The 17,092-nt window shown below is 47.4% G+C and overlaps 1 protein-coding gene across 1 annotated transcript in view; it reads right to left on the bottom strand.

Annotated features, from left to right (window-relative positions):
- Window positions 1–4,149: 4,149 nt before the first annotated feature.
- The window catches only part of LOC121574625 (calmodulin-binding transcription activator 1-like), an 84,391-nt gene continuing 71,448 nt past the window's right edge, over window positions 4,150–17,092 (bottom strand). The window contains exons 11-22 of the mRNA XM_045223220.1: window positions 11,574–11,716; window positions 11,260–11,444; window positions 11,110–11,188; window positions 10,714–10,981; window positions 9,229–9,734; window positions 8,959–9,119; window positions 8,595–8,847; window positions 8,098–8,169; window positions 7,240–7,385; window positions 7,079–7,150; window positions 6,859–6,889; window positions 4,150–6,185 (exon numbers count right to left, since the gene is read on the bottom strand). Of these exons, the coding sequence (XP_045079155.1) occupies window positions 6,153–6,185; window positions 6,859–6,889; window positions 7,079–7,150; window positions 7,240–7,385; window positions 8,098–8,169; window positions 8,595–8,847; window positions 8,959–9,119; window positions 9,229–9,734; window positions 10,714–10,981; window positions 11,110–11,188; window positions 11,260–11,444; window positions 11,574–11,716 (1,949 nt within the window). The 3' untranslated portion in view covers window positions 4,150–6,152. The remainder of the gene's footprint in view (window positions 6,186–6,858; window positions 6,890–7,078; window positions 7,151–7,239; window positions 7,386–8,097; window positions 8,170–8,594; window positions 8,848–8,958; window positions 9,120–9,228; window positions 9,735–10,713; window positions 10,982–11,109; window positions 11,189–11,259; window positions 11,445–11,573; window positions 11,717–17,092) is intronic.

Here is a 17,092-nt window from a genome sequence, read left to right as displayed (position 1 = left end):
GCTGTGTAAGGGCTATTTGACCAAGAAGGAGAGTATGGAGTGCTGCATCAGATAACCTGGCCTCCACAATCACCCGACCTCAACCCAATTGAGATGGTTTGTGATGAGTTGGACTGCAGAGTGAGTGAAGAAAAAGCAGCCAACAAGTGCTCAGCATATGTGGGAACTCCTTCAAGACTGTAGGAAAAGCATTCCAGGTGAAGCTGGTTGAGAGAATGCCAAGAGTGTGCAAAGCTGTCATCAAGGCAAAGGGTGGCTACTTTGAAGAATCTCAAATATAAAATATATTTTGATTTGTTTAACACTTTTTTGGTTACTACATGATTCCATATGTGTTATTTCATAGTTATGATGTCTTCACTATTATTCTACAATGTAGAAAATAGTAAAAATAAAGAAAAACCCTGTAATGAGTAGGTGTGTCCAAAAGTTTGACTGGTACTGTGTATATATATATATATATATATATATATATATATATATATATATATATATTTATCAGGTGTTTGGAAGTTGAAATCATAATGTGTGTGGCGCCTAGCTCAGGCCAACTCCCTGTGAACAAGACCTCAGTCTGGTCATCATCACTGTCATCTTATCATAGAGGTATGGCCTAATCACTATCGGCTGATTAACTAACACACACACACACACACACACACACACACACACACACACACACACACACACACACACACACACACACACACACACACACACACACACACACACACACACACACACACACACACACACACACACACACACACACACACACACACACACACAGGGCCTACTCCATGCCTCCCTCCCCATTCTAGAACCCTGAGTTTATATCTGAGGGAGTTACTGCTTCCTCAGAAAAAATAATAGAGAGAGAGTGTGTGATGTGTGTGTACATGTGTGTGAGTTGAAATTGTGAGACAACTGAGTGAGTCATGTGCGTGTCTATGTCTGTTTGTGTAAAGGTTGCTCCAGCTAAGATAAAGTATGTTTTTACGTAATCAAGTTGGAAGAACATTACTGCCAGGATTGAACAGATGAGACATAAAGTGAAATGTTGTGCGATTTCCATGCAGAAAAATACACAGATATTTCTATCTTGACAATGACCATACAGCAGTTGAGTTCTTGTTCTTTGTGCTCTACATCTCTGCTAAAGACCCTGCCACATTCATCCCAAGGTATTTACATTACAGTCTCTAGACCTACATGTAGTGCCAATACAGCAAAATGGGTGTGAATGTGCCATGCATAACTTAGCCTATATATACTGAATATCAACCTGACCTGCAAGAGATATGGCATTATCTGGCAACTTAGTGGAGATCCCAATGAGGATCGAAACGTTGTCCATGTGTCCTTCTTTCAAATAAATTGCTGTAGGGGGCATATCAGAGCTATGGACTTGATTTCATGTTTTTTTCTTTAATAATGTGGCAACCCACAAGAACCATGGTATTGTGTGCTGTGATCCATTACTCAGTGTCTACTTGGGAGGAGGAGTAGAATACATGATCTGCTTAGAGGACCAAAAGCAGCATGAGTATCAGTCTGTAACATTGTAAGGTGTTTTCTATGCAGAAACACTCAGGTATAGGAAGAAAAAAAAATCACGAACAAATTAAAGTTCAGAATTAAACTGGGGCATCACTCTTTTGTGTAGAATAATCATCACACACAATTTGGGAAACTATAGTGCGAATTGGTTAACTCGTTTGGACACATACTGTATAGTGGCTTCCTAATATTAGCTTGCACGTTCTGTGTGTGAGTAAGCATTTTCTGAACAAAACGGTTCATAATCCTCAGTCAAAGCAACTCTGTCAGACACTCCAGGGATGGAAATGGTTTGTTGTAACACGGGTCATACCATTGGCAGTAACATTAAGAGGCTGGAGAATTTCAATAGTGTAAAATCTGTCTGAAGCTAAGAAATGCTCGTTTTAAAGGGCATAATAGATGCTTAAAGCACACTCATCCTGCCAGAGAGCTGCAACTGCATAAAAAAATATTATGTGCCACTTAGCAGACATTTTTATCCAAAGCAACTTAAAGTATAGTGAGGGCATACATTTTGAGTATGTGATCGCTGCGGGATATGAACCCACAACCTTGGCATTGCCAGCATCACACTCTTACCAACTGAGCCACACAGGACCATATGAGCAAAAACAGTAACATCATCCATCGTTAGTTTGTTTGGTTTTGACACATTTGACAGGAAATCATTCTGTGTACACCTTAGAAGAAAAATAGATTGTCCTTGCTTTCCCACCCCTCAGTTGCTTGAGATGACTGTGTTAGTTAATACTTGTACGTTTTACATCCTGGACCAAGAGTTTTTCCTGAACATGTGACCACATGGTCAGAAAAAACTCCTGGCCCTAATCCTAGGGTCCTCCACCCTTACAGCTTGGGGTTCCTGGTAGGGAGGCAAAGTAGCATTCATAATCATTGGCACCACTGGCAAAATGATTTAATTCTTGCTAGCCCAAAATCAAAAGCATGATGTGTATACATTTTGTTTGAAAGATAACTTTGCTTTCTGCCCTTACTCTTTATATTACTTTTTTTTTAACATAAGATTTAATCAATGTCATGCTTTAACAAAATGTTTTCAATAACACTTACAATACCAGTCAAAAGTTTGGACACACCTACTCATTCAAGGGTTTTTCTTTATTTTTACTATTTTCTACATTGTAGAATAATAGTGAAGACATCAAAACAATGACATAACACATATGGAACCATGTAGTAACCAAAAAAGTGTTCAAAGTAGCCACCCTTTGCCTTGATGACAGCTTTGCACACTCTTGGCATTCTCTCAACCAGCTTCATGAGGTAGTCCCCTGGAATGCATTTAAATTAACAGGTGTGCCTTGTTAAAAGTTAATTTGTGGAATGTCTTTCCTTTTTAATGCGTTTGAGCCAATCAGTTATGTTGTGACAAGGTATGGGTGGTATACAGAAGATAGCCCTATTTGGTAAAAGTCCAAGTCCATATTATGGCAAGAACAGCTCAAATAAGCAAAGAGAGATGACAGTCCATCATTACTTTAAGACATGAAGGTCAGTCAATCCGGAAAATGTCAAGAACTTTTAACGTTTCTTCAAGTGCAGTCGCAAAAACCATCAAGCGCTATGATGGCTGGCTCTCATGAGGACCGCTACAGGAAAGGAAGACCCAGAGTTACCTCTGCTGCAGAGGATAAGTTCATTAGAGTTACCAGCCTCAGAAATTGCAGCCCAAATAATGCTTCACATAGTTCAAGTAACAGACACATCTCAACATCAACTGTTCAGAGGAGACTGCGTGAATCAGGCCTTCATGGTCGAATTGCTGCAAAGAAACCACTACTAAAGGACACCAATAAGAAGAAGAGACTTGTTTGGGCCAAAAATCACGAGCAATGAACTTTGGACCGGTGGAAATCTGTCCTTTGGTCTGATTAGTCCGAATTTGAGATTTTTGGTTCCAACCACCGTGTCTTTGTGAGACGCAGAGTAGGTGAACGGATGATCTCCGCATGTGTGGTTCCCACCGTGAAGCATGGAGGAGGAGGTGTGATGGTGTGGGGGTGCTTTGCTGGTGACACTGTCTGTGATTTATTTAGAATTCAAAGCACACTTATCCAGCATGGCTACCACAGCATTCTGCAGTGATACGCCATCCCATCTGGTTTGCGCTTAGTGGGACTATCATTTGTTTTTCAACAGGACAATGACCCAACACACCTCCAGGCTGTGTAAGGGTTATTTGACCAAGAAGGAGGGTGATGGAGTGCTGCATCAGATGACCTGGCCTCCACAATCAACCGACCTCAACCCAATTGAGATGATTTGGGATGAAGGAAAAGCAGCCAACAAGTGCTCAGCATATGTGGGAACTCCTTCAAGACTGTTGGAAAACCATTCCAGGTGAAGCTCGTTGAGAGAATGCCAAGAGTGTGCAAAGCTGTCATCAAGGCAAAGGGTGGCTACTTTGAAGAATCTCAAATATAAAATATATTTTGATTTGCTTAACACTTTTTTGGTTACTACATGATTCCATATGTGTTATTTCATACTTTTGATGTCTTCACTATTATTCTACAATGTAGAAAATAGTAAAAATAAAGAAAAACTTTGAATGAGTAGGTGTGTCCAAACTTTTGACTGGTATTGTATATCAAACACTCATAAAGAGAAGTAGTTAAAATCCTCTTACAGTCCATAGCCACAAACATTTTTATGTTGGTTTTCTTGCCCGGTTTCTTTGTCTTAATTCTCATGCACATAGATCCATGGTTAGTATTTACATTATTTACAAACAATACAACTGTCCTGTTTACCAGGGTCTCTATCTGCCCACATTATTGTTACAGAAGTAAAATAATATATATTCTTAAATACAGTATTTTCTTATGAAAAAGATCCAGGGTCTCCATTTATACCCTTACCTCGTCATTTTATGTACAGAGACGCTCAATAGTCAAAAATAAGTGTTGGGCTGCCCTCTATAAGGGTGAATATAGCTAGGGACCCATGTCCTAGACAGGGTCTAGTGTATAGCGTAGGGACTTCTCACAGTCTATAAGAAGTCAAGGCAATGCAATGTGACACTCTCCTTAAAACCATATGTGGCTTTTTAAAGTTCATGTTAAGAACAAATTGACAGAGACAGTTAACCATCCTGAACCGAATATGTCACACATTACCACACAATAGGGGGATAAAACTGATTTGATCGAAAATGCCCTTTTCTTACTGTAACTGAAATTAAAGAACATAACCAGGTTAAACAAGAAGAAACATTTACAAAAGCAAAAAATACAAAATAAATAGATAAATAATACATCAATAAAACACATAGGAAACCCAGGTTATTTTCCTTACATAGAGCACATTATGAACACAGGGATAGGTTGATGAGGACAGAAGTGAGACACCACTACACATAACTAGAAAATAAACAACACTTAAGCAGTTTGGTTAGCATGCAGGAGCTCACAGCTCAAACACATGCATACCATTCAACAAACACAGACTCAAAACGTCAGCCTAGCAAAATGCTGCCTCAGAGAATGACTTCATAGACAAGTCAATATAACAAATGAAGACATTGTTATTTAGACCCAAACCTCTATCGGTTAATATTCTTCTTACATTCAAGTGTAGTCCTTCTTTTTGGGTGACTGGTTGACAGGTCTATCCAGCCAATCAGAGTGTGGTAATGTCACATTGACTTTGTCAACTGCCATACAAGCCATGGAAGAAGAAGAGCTAGTGAAAAACAGTGCATGCATACAAGGACATGGGAGTGATATTTGGTTTATGTTTTCCTTTTCTAAAATGTATCATTTATTTAGAAAATACAGCAGGTCCCATATAGATTATGCATGTCAATGCAAATGTTGCCCATATCAGAAAACCAATCATCCCATTCTCCGTATGGAACATGTTCTATAGGTGTATCCTTCTTTTTTTGCTATTGAAGAAACCATTGATCTGTGAAGAGTGCAAAGATGCCATGAGGGTAATGTAGTTTCCTCCCTGTGATCTGGAGGAAGGTGAAAGTAAAGCGATGCTGTGGCCAGAGCCAGGTCCATACGTTCATCAGAGCAGTCTCCCAGATATAGTTGCCATGTGTCCCTGTCTGTTTGGGAAGCGTTTGTCTCTCAGAAACAGAGGGAGGAGAGACAGGAGGAGAGACAGGAGGAGAAAGAGGAGAGGGAGGAGAGGGAGGAAAGAGGGAGGAGAGGGAGGAGAGAAAGGAAAGGAGAGTTGTCCCTGTGTTGTTTTAGTGATATAGTTGCCATGTATCCCTCCTCATCCTCCTATTTGAGTGTTAGTAGTCTGTTTGGGGAATAGTTTTTCTCTGTCTGAAATGGAGAGAGGGAGGGAAGAGTGTGGACTGGGAAGTAGTCCCGTTGTGACAGGGAGGGAAGAGTGTGGACTGGGAAGTAGTCCCATTGTGAGAGGGAGGGAAGAGTGTGGACTGGGAAGTAGTCCCATTGTAAGAGGGATGGGGAGAGGGAAAGGACGGGGGAATGGAGAGTTGCCCCTGTGTGAGACAGAGGGAAGAAGGGAGAGGAGCAGAGGAAAGAGAAGAGTGTAGAGGAGCTCACATGATGATGCGGCTCTGTGTTGGACTGGGCGGTTGGCTCTCAGGACCCCTGGCCTTTCTGTGCTCTCTTGCCCTGGAGGAGAGAAGAGCCCTAGTCAGACACACTCACACTACACTGATGGGTGGCACTGGGGAGAACAAACAGTCCTTTAGTTTCACAAGCCTCTTTCTGGGTTACAGTTCTCACATGAATTTAAGACGTGCGGTCTCATGCACACACACACCTCCCCCCCCCCCTCCCCTCAACAACTACCAAGCCAAAAATAAGAGCAGGATATTGCCAGGCCAAACAAGAGAGAAGCCCCTCCCACAGAGGATGTGATGTCATTCAAAGCATGCCCCACTCCCTGGAAGTAAAGCAGCAAGACCTACTCCCTCGCTATGTCAGTCATGCAGCAATACCAGCAGCATCCAGCAATCTTCAGAAAGAGAGAGCAAAGGGACTAGAGAGACAGGTAGAGGAGTTTATGTTTGAGGTTTGGACTGACCCAGAGTTCCCTCTCAGAGAGCTGACATGCAAACAGGCATCAGCCATGGGGAGAGAGAGAAAAAATATATATATGAGAGAGAGAGAGAGAGAGAGAGAGAGAGAGAGAGAGAGAGAGAGAGAGAGAGAGAGAGAGAGAGAGAGAGAGAGAGAGAGAGAGAGAGAGAGAGAGAGAGAGAGAGAGAGAGGAGAAAGTAAGAAATGAGAGTATGAAGCGGGTGTAAGAAAAGCCCAACCTGAGTTGCTGGAGCTCACTTACCCGTTTGACTGGTCTATGGTCCATCAAGGGGCTTCATAGAAACAGCAAAACAACACCAACTATTAGCACACACACTGGGTATGGGGGAGGAGGGATGGGGTTGTCACTACACAGCCATGCTAGAGAGGACGGACATTGTCAACACTTGTGTCCTCTCTATCATGGTGATGTAGTGAGAGCTGATGGTCTGGAACAGGAAGAAGATTCTGTGTATTAGTACCTGTGGCGGCATCGGAGCAGGAACCTCAGGATCTTACGAGCAGCCTGGTTCTGTCTCTTAGTGAGGAGACTGCTGCAGGACGACAACCACACGGCACAGTCAGGGTGTGTGTGTGTTTGTCTGTGTGTGTGTGTGTGCGCGCGTGCTGTGTGTGTGTGTACCTGAGAGAGTGTCTGTAGCTGCGGTAGTATTGCTGGATCAGTACTGCTGCTCGGCGGCTCTGCTGGAACTTCCTCTGCTCGTGGAAACTACGGAAGCGGCTCTGGATCAGGATGGCTGCCAGCGTCATCCTCTTATAAAGTGCATACTGACAGAGATTACATTGGACTGGTCAGGGAAACAGTTCAAACTTAATGTACATTCAAACAATGTGTTCTAGAATAAAGACAGAGATTGACAGAGAGTGACACACTACCTTCAAGGCTATCCATGACAGCTTGAGAGAGAGAGAGAGAGAGAGAGAGAGAGAGAGAGAGAGAGAGAGAGAGAGACAGAGAGAGAGAGAGAGAGAGAGAGCGCGAGAGAGAGAGAGAGACAGAGAGAGAGAGAGAGCGCGAGAGAGAGACAGAGAGACAGAGAGAGAGAGAGAGAGCGCGAGAGAGAGACAGAGAGACAGAGAGAGAGAGAGAGAGAGAGAGAGAGACAGAGAGCGCGAGAGAGAGAGAGAGAGACAGAGAGACAGAGAGACAGAGAGACAGAGAGAGAGAGAGAGAGACAGAGAGAGACAGAGAGAGAGAGAGAGAGAGAGACAGAGAGAGACAGAGAGAGAGAGAGAGAGAGAGAGAGAGAGAGAGAGAGAGAGAGAGAGAGAGACAGTATGAAGAGTATGAAGGCCACATTGTGGACACATCCAGTCATAGTGGACCTGACTACATACAGTAGAAGGTATGTCAGCTGCTGTGTTCCAGCTGTCCTGACTCATGGCTGGGCTGTATAGTGCTGATTGGTCAGTGGTATGAGTAGCAGGGCTGGTGTGTTCTTGTGATTGGTCTGATCTGGGATTGAGAGTGTTATTGTACCTGTTTGTATTTCTTATAGCAGCGCTGGACCACTGCTACTGTCTCTTTACGTTGCTCTTGGATTGGCCGGCCCTAGAGGAAGGACGGACGGAGGGAGGGGTGAGTTGGCATGGCAACCACAAGGGCGAGACCAGGAGTGGGCATGTGAGCCAGAGATGGTTGACCCCAAAGTTTCACAACACTGGATTCTAGATCTTACAGTTGATGCAGTGTAAAGACAGCAATATCCTTATGAGGGATAAGAGAGAGAGAGTGAGAGAGAGAAAGAGAGAGATAATGCAGTGCAGTTGTTTCTTCTACCCAGGCCATGCTCTGCTCAAGGTCCCTATGCAGAGTGACTCGCACAAACACACACACTGCTGCTCCAGACATCCACCCATTCACCCTTCCACCTGTGGAGCCGGGGACCTGGCTAGGGGAACTGGTAACCTAGAATAGTCTTCTTCTACTTGACCTCTCTGTTGTATTTATTTGTGCTTTCAGTGATTTTAGTGTACCTTGTACTTTCTGAGAGTGTGGTGGGCGTGTCTTGCGGCCTCGTACAGTTGTCTTTGCTCCGCCTCCGTCAGTGTGAAGTGGGCAGGGTTGGTGTCTGGGGCCTCCCCTCTGAGCGATGAGTGCAGGAAGGAGCTCCAGTCGGCCGGGCAGGGGAGGCCTTGCGGAGCCAGGGGACTATCCTGATCCTCAGGCCCAGAGAGGGGGCTTGGTATGGGGCTTGGGGTGGGCATCTTGGGCCTGGAGTACAGAAACCTGAAAGAGAAGCAGCAGAAGCAGTATGAGGGAGAGTGTAGGCTTTAATATACACTACAATACGAGAAAATATCACTGTATCATATATAGAAAGGAGCTTTCTGGACTCACCGCTCCACGTCACCAATGTAACTAGCTAACCAGCTGACATCACCGCTGACCCCATCTGCCTCTGGGGACGACGTCTCAGTGTCCGTGGCAACAAAAGCCTCCTGTTTGATCCTGTCAGGAGTGGCCTCCATGATGTGTTCAGCCAGCATCATCATGTTCATCTGCAACAGACACACACACACACACAAACAAATAAGTGCTTGCGTGAAGAAATAGTGGATCCTTCAGTGGAGCTAATTCATTGGTCAAACTAGCCTAGGCCCCTCCTACCTGCAGGTCTTCACTGTCCTCCTGATAGGTCAGCAGTTCTGACTCCTCCCCCCTGATGGATACACCCCCCTGACGCAGACGATTGGCCTGTCTCTCCTTTCCCAGAATCCTCCTGGCCAAACTCCGCCTCCCAAGAGCCTGCCGCAAGCTATACCTACTGCCACCCCCTGACCCCCCTAACCTGGCCTGCAGGTGGGAGAGAGGGGGGCTGGGGAGGTGGGGATTTGGGGTGTTAAGGGGGCTGAGGTTGGGTAGTTGAGAGCATAGGGGGTTGGGGTGATGAGAGGGAGTGTGGGGGGGGGTTGGGGGGTTGGCTGGCCGTTGCTGGGCCTCAGAATTGAGTTTGAGTCTCTTGGCTGGTGGGGGGTCTCCCTGGTTGTCCTGTAGCCCCCGGTGTTGGCCCTGCAGCTGGGGTTGGCCCTTGTGAGCCCAGCAATGACCCTGGCTCTGGCTGAGGCTCTGGTTCTGGTTGCTCTGCTGGGGTTCTGTCCTGGTTCTCCTCAGGTCTGGAGAGACAGAGCATGATATCACAGATGAAACTGCAGCCCTCAGAACTGATTATCCCAATGTACACTCGGACAGTTTATTAGGTAAACCGTTCATGAAAATGTATTGCTCCTACAGACAGTGAGTCACGTAGCTTGTTATATAATCAGGCAGACAGGCATTGAGGCATTCAGTTACTGTTCGATTGAATGTTAGAATGGGCAAAACGAGTGACCTAAGAGACTTTGAGCATGGCATGATCGTCGATGCCAGGCACGCCGGATCCAGTATCTCAAACGGCCGCCCTGCTGGGCTTTTCATACACGACAGTGTTCAGGGTTTATCGAGAATGGTGCGACAAACAAAAAACATCCAGTCAGCGGCAGTCCTGTGGATGAAAACAGCTCATTGATGAGAGAGGTCGAAGGAGAATGGCAAGAATCGTGCAAGCTAACAGGCGGGCCACAAAGAGACAAATAATGGCGCAGTATAACAGTGGTGTGCAGAACGGCATCTCGGAACGCACAACTCGTCGATCCTTGTCACAGATGGGCTATTGCAGCAGACAACACAACGGGTTCCACTCTTATCAGCTAAAAACAAGAAGAAGTGTTTCCAGTGGGCACGCAATCACCAACACTGGACAATTGAAGAGTGGGAAAACATTGCCTGTAACAAGACAGCAAGTTCAGTTTACTTGAGTAGTCTAAACAGTCCCCAGACCTCAACCCAATAGAGCATATTTGTGATGAGATGGAATGGGCTGTTCACAGCATGAATGTACCGCCGTCCAAACTGCAGCAACTGCGTAATGCCATCGCGTCAGCATAGACCAACATTCCTGTGGAAAGTTTTTCCGACACGATGTAGAATGCCCCGAATAATTCAGGCTGTTCTGGAGGCAAAGGGGGGTCCAACCCGGTACAAGATGGGTATACCTAATAAACTGGCCGGTGAGTGTATATTCAACCTTTGACTATCCAGTAACCCAACTCTCACCTGGGTTAGAGTTGGGGGTGGGACTTTCCCTCTGTGCACTGGGCTCTGATTCGCTGCTCCACCTGTCCATCCAGGTGTCGGTGGGCGGACCCTGATTAGGAGGAGCCTGTTGCAGCTGCTCCAGGAGCTCGGCCAATTGAGTGTGTCCCCGTGAGCGTGCAATACTGAGTGGCAGGCGGCCCAGTGAATCAGGGATGGCCAAAGCTCTGGAGTCCCACTGGTACAGAACCAGAGCTGCTTCTGTATGACCCAGAGCACATGCCCACATCTACGGAGAGAGAGCAGAGACAAAACACGTCATATACACACAGCATTAAATAAACGAACACAGACAGAACACAGACAGAACATACACAAACACATCACAAACACAATAACACACACACTGTCTCTTACCAGTGGGGTGCAGGAGAAGTGGTCGACATTGAGAGGGTCCACCTCTAACTCCAGATCTATACTGTCTGCATGCTTAGTGCTGAGGAACAGAGGAGCACAGTTAGAGTCATATCTTAATATACCTGTGTGTGTGTGTGTGTGTGTTCTCACCGCCAGCGAATGAGAGTCTGTATTAACCCTGCGTAGCCCTGAGCTGCGGCCAGGTGCAGGAGGGTCATGCCCCGGGAGCTCCGGCTGTGGATCAGCTGATTGGGGGAAACCCAAAAGGGGCGGGTCATCATCTTCTCACACACTACTACCACACGGCCCTCAAACGAACCCTCGGCTGGGGAGAGCTGGAGAAAGAGGGAGGAAGGGAGAGAGGGAGGGAGAAAAATACACCGTTTTGGGACTGATGTTACAGGGGTCAATCAATCAACCCAACCAACCAGTCAATCAATCAATCAATAAACCAATTAAGTTACCTGAGACTGGTGGTCAGTGCCACCTCCTCCTCCTCCCCCCGTGGTTGCTGTGGTTTCGGAGCTCTGATGGTGATTGGTTATCTCAGCCATTCTCTGTTCCATCTGCTCCAGACGCTCCAGAATGGACATCCTGAACTGGGTATCTACGGAAAAACAGGAGGGACACACTGTTATTGGACAGAAGTGGGACAGGCAGAGATGACAGGTTATGAGGTTAACTGTGTGTATTACTCTGTTCATAACCTGGACATTATCTCAAGCAGATTCCCAAACAATATGATATCCATCTCTCTCACTACAATCCTTAACAAATGATTTAGTCCTGGGGGCATGTCAACGATAGTGAATGTGTGTATCTCTGAGAGAGAGAACAGGAGTGTGTACTTGTACTGTGTGTGTTTCAAGTGTTTAGTTGTATGTACTGGATACACATGATATACACCGTCCAACTAAATGTTTACTTGCAGGTTCCTTCTTGACAATGCAACAACAATAAGAAATAAGAAAAGATAACAATACGAACATAAAGTAGATGGCTCAGTAGAATAGATTAAACATTGTAGCATAAGTATAATACAGGAAGGCACAATTTATAGTCCAATATATACATGTGTTTTGGGGAAGGGGGGATTGGGGGTCAAGTGTTTAAATTGTGCAGTATTTAGCAATAATAATACATTTGTGTGTGTGTGTTTGCTTGCGCGCATCTTTGTTCAAATGTTACTGTACAGTCGTGGTCAAAAGTTTTGAGAATGACACAAGTATTGGTCTCCACAAAGTTTGCTGCCTCAGTGTTCTTAGATCTTTATGTCAATAGTTACTATGGTACACTGAAGTATAATTACAAGTATTCCATAAGTGTCAAAGGCTTTCATTGACAATGACATTCAGTTTATGCAAAGAGTCAATATTTGCAGTGTTGACCCTTCTTTTTCAAGACCTCTGCAATCCGCCCTGGCATGCTGTCAATTAACTTCTGGGCCACATCCTGACTGATGGCAGCCCATTCTTGCATAATCAATGCTTGGAGTTTGTCAGAAGTTGTGGGTTTTTGTTTGTCCACCCGCCTCTTGAGGATCGACCACAAGTTCTCAATGGGATTAAGGTCTGGGGAGTTTCCTGGCCATGGACCCAAAATGTCGATGTTTTGTTCCCCGAGCCACTTAGTTATCACTTTTGCCTTATGGCAAGGTGCTCCATCATGCTGGAAAAATTTTTTTGTCACCAAACTGTTCTTGGATGGTTGGGAGAAGTTGCTCTCGGAGGATGTGTTGGTACCATTCTTTATTCATGGCTGTGTTCTTAGGCAACATTGTGAGTGAGCCCACTCCCTTGGCTGAGAAGCAACCCCACACATGAATGGTCTCAGGATGCTTTACTGTTGGCATGACACAGGACTTATGGTAGCGCTCACCTTGGCTTCTCCGGACAAGGTGTTTTCCGGATGGCCCAAACAATCGGAAAGGGGATTCATCAGAGAAAATGACTCTACCCCAGTCCTCAGCAGTCCAATCCCTGTACATTTTGCAGAATATCAGTCTGTCCCTGATGTTTTTTCTGGAGAGAAGTGGCTTCTTTGCTGCCCTTCTTGACACCAGGCCATCCTCCAAAAGTCTTTGCCTCACTGTGCGTGCAGATGCACTCACACCTGCCTGCTGCCATTCCTGAGCAAGCTCTGCACTGGTGGTGCCCCGATCCCGCAGCTGAATCAACTTTAGGAGACGGTCCTGGCGCTTGCTGGACATTCTTGGGCACCCTGACGCCTTCTTCACAACAATTGAACCTCTCTCCTTGAAGTTCTTGATGATCTGATAAATGGTTGATTTAGGTGCAATCTTACTAGCAGCAATATCCTTGCCTGTGAAGCCCTTTTTGTGCAAAGCAATGATGACGGCACGTGTTTCCTTGCAGGTAACCATGGAAGACCAATGATTTCAAGCACCACCCTCCTTTTAAAGCTTCCAGTCTGTTATTCTGACTCAATCAGCAGGACAGAGTGATCTCCAGCCTTGTCCTCGTCAACACTCTCACCTGTGTTAACGAGACAATCACTGACATGATGGCAGCTGGTTCTTTTGTGGCAGGGCTGAAATGCAGTGGAAATGTTTTTTGGGGATGAAGTTCATTTTCATGGCAAAGAGGGACTTTGCAATTAATTACAATTCATCTGATCACTCTTCATGACATTCTGGAGTATATGCAAATTGCCATCATCAACACTGAGGCAGCAAACTTTGTGGAGACCAATACTTGTGTCATTCTCAAAACTTTTGACCACGACTGTAGTGCAGATTATGTCATCCCATCCTGCTTCTCTCTCTCTCTCTCTCTCTCTCTCTCTCTCGCTCTCTCTCTCTCTCTCTCTCTCAATTCAATTCAATTCAATTTAAGGGCTTTATTGGCATGGGAAACGTGTGTTAACATTGCCAAAGCAAGTGAAGTAGATAGTAAACAAAAGTGAAATAAACAATAAATATTAACAGTAAACATTACACTCAGAAGTTTCAAAAGAATAAAGACATTTCAAATGTCATATTATGTATATATACAGTGTTGTAACAATGTGCAAATAGTTAAAGTACAAATGGGAAAATAAATAAACATAAATATGGGTTGTATTTACAATGGTGTTTGTTCTTCACTGGTTGCTGTCACACCCTGGCTCTGGGACTCATTATGTTGAGCCAGGGTGTGTTCGTTCTATGTGTTCGGTTTCTATGTTGGGTGTTCTAGGTTGTTTATTTCTATGTTTGACTGAGTGACTCCCAATCAGAGGCAACGAGTGTCAGCTGTGTGCTGGTTGTCTCTGATTGGGAGCCATATTTAACTGTCTGTGTTTCACTTTGTGTTTGTGGGTTTTTGTTCCGTGTTCGGTCATTGTCACTGAGGACTTCACGAGTCGTTTATTGTTTTGTTATTTCGTGTGTATGCTTTAATTAAATAAAGCAAGTATGTTCGCTACTAACGCTGCGCTTTGGTCCACTCCTTCATACGACGTTCGTGACAGAAAAACCCACCATAAAAGGACCAAGCAGCGTGTCCAGGAGCAGGCAGACTGGACATGGGAGGAAGCGCCAGGAAAGGAGATGGAGAGGCTGGCGATGGCCCAGGTGGGCAAATTGTGGTCCTGGGAGGACATGCTCGGGGGCAAGGGACCTTGGGGTAGGATTAAGGCCCTGGCGAGAGAGGAGCAGCGGCGTCAGCAGTGCCATCGTCGGACGGACGAGAGGCACCCCCAAGAATTTTTTAGGGGGGGGCACACGGCATGGGGGACTGGGCAGCAGGAGGCTGCCACAGGGCGAAATGGGAGACGAGGAGAGAAGGCCACCGGGTTACGGGAGCCATTGGCGAGAGGAGGGAAGGAAGTTGTAGAGGCACGGCGAGAGGTACTGAGGTGTATTGCCAGTCCGGTCCGGCCCGTTCCTGATCCCCGTTTAAGGCCAGTGGTGTGTGTTCCCAGTACGGTCCGGCCTGTTCCTGCTCCACGCACCAAGCCTACGGTGTGCGTCGCCAGCCCAGTCCGGCCTGTCCCTGCTCCACGCACCAAGCCTACGGTGTGCGTCGACAGCCCAGTCCGGCCTGTCCCTGCTCCACGCACCAAGCCTACGGTGTGCGTCGTCAGCCCAGCCCGGCCTGTCCCTGCTCCACGCACCAAACCTACGGTGTGTGTCGTCAGCCCAGCCCGGCCTGTCCCTGCTCCACGCACCAAGCCTACGGGGTGCGTCGCCAGCCCGGCCCGGCCTGTCCCTGCTCCACGCACCAAGTCTACGGTGCGCGTCGCCAGCCCGGTCCGGCCTGTTCCTGCCACTCGCACCAAGCCTACGGTGTGCGTCGCCAGCCCAGCCCGGCCTGTCCCTGCTCCACGCACCAGGCCTACGGTGTGCGTCGACAGCCCGGCCCGGCCTGTTCCTGCTCCACGCACCAGGCCTGCGGTGTGCGTCGCCTGCCCAGCCCGGCCTGTCCCTGCTCCACGCACCAAGCCTACGGGGTGCGTCGCCAGCCCAGCCCGGCCTGTCCCTGCTCCACGCACCAAGCCTACGGTGTGCGTCGCCAGCCCAGCCCGGCCTGTCCCTGCTCCACGCACCAAGCCTACGGTGTGCGTCGCCAGCCCAGCCCGGCCTGTCCCTGCTCCACGCACCAAGCCTACGGTGTGCGTCGTCAGCCTGGTCCAGCCCGTTCTGCCACTCGCACCAAGCCAGGGGTGCGAGTCGTCAGCCTGGTTCAGCCCGTTCCTGCCACTCGCACCAAGCCAGGGGTGCGAGTCGTCAGCCTGGTCCAGCCCGTTCCTGCCACTCGCACCAAGTCAGGGGTGCGAGTCGTCAGCCTGGTTCAGCCCGTTCCTGCTACTCGCACCAAGCCCGGGGTGCGAGTCGTCAGCCAGGTCCGGCCCGTCGCTGCTCCACGCACCAAGCCAAGGGTGCGAGTCGTCAGTCCGGTGAGGCCCGTTCCGGCTCCTTGCACCAAGCCAGGGGTGCGTATCGTCAGCCCGGTCCGGTCCGTTGCTGCTCCACGCACCAAGCCAGGGGGGCGCATCGTCAGCCAGGTCCGGTCCGTTCCGGCCTCACGCGCCAAGCCAGGGGTGCGCGTCGTCAGTCCGGTGCCTGATCAGGTACCAGTCAGCTGCTCCACAACGGAGCGTAAGCAATCCGCTCCGTCGATGTCCAGTCCAGATCCAGCCAGCGGGGTCAGACCGGACCAGGGGCGCTACGGGGGAATTATGGAAGGGTGGTGGTCAAGCCCGAGCCGGAGCCGCCTCCGAGGAGGAATGCCCACCCAGCCCTCCCCTGTTTGGGTTTTGTTGAGGCGCGGTCGCAGTCCGCGCCTTTAGGGGGGGGGTACTGTCACACCCTGGCTCTGGGACTCATTATGTTGAGCCAGGGTGTGTTCGCGTTCTATGTGTTCGGTTTCTATGTTGGGTGTTCTAGGTTGTTTATTTCTATGTTTGACTGAGTGACTCCCAATCAGAGGCAACGAGTGTCAGCTGTGTGCTGGTTGTCTCTGATTGGGAGCCATATTTAACTGTCTGTGTTTCACTTTGTGTTTGTGGGTTTTTGTTCCGTGTTCGGTCATTGTCACTGAGGACTTCACGAGTCGTTTATTGTTTTGTTATTTCGTGTGTATGCTTTAATTAAATAAAGCAAGTATGTTCGCTACTAACGCTGCGCTTTGGTCCACTCCTTCATACGACGTTCGTGACAGTTGCCCTTTTCTTGTGGCAACATGTCACAAATCTTGCAGCTGTGATGGCACACTGTGGTTTTTCACCCAGTAGATAAGGGAGTTTATCAAAATTGGGTTTGTTTTCTAATTCTTTGTGGATCGCTGTAATCTGAGGGAAATATGTGTCTCTAATATGGTCATACATTTGGCAGGAGGTTAGGAAGTGCAGCTCAGTTTCCACTTCATTTTGTGGGCTCTCTCTCTCTCCGGAGGAGGAGGAGGAGGAGAAGGGGGCGGGATGACAACTGTGACATAAGAGCTCCTCCCCTTTAACACAACTACTACAGCCAATCAGAATG

This window comes from Coregonus clupeaformis, chromosome 10, assembly GCF_020615455.1.
Source record: "Coregonus clupeaformis isolate EN_2021a chromosome 10, ASM2061545v1, whole genome shotgun sequence".
Lineage (NCBI taxonomy): Eukaryota > Metazoa > Chordata > Actinopteri > Salmoniformes > Salmonidae > Coregonus > Coregonus clupeaformis.
The sequence above is the reverse complement of the archived record's forward strand: the minus strand, read 5'-3'. Positions and strand labels throughout refer to the sequence as shown.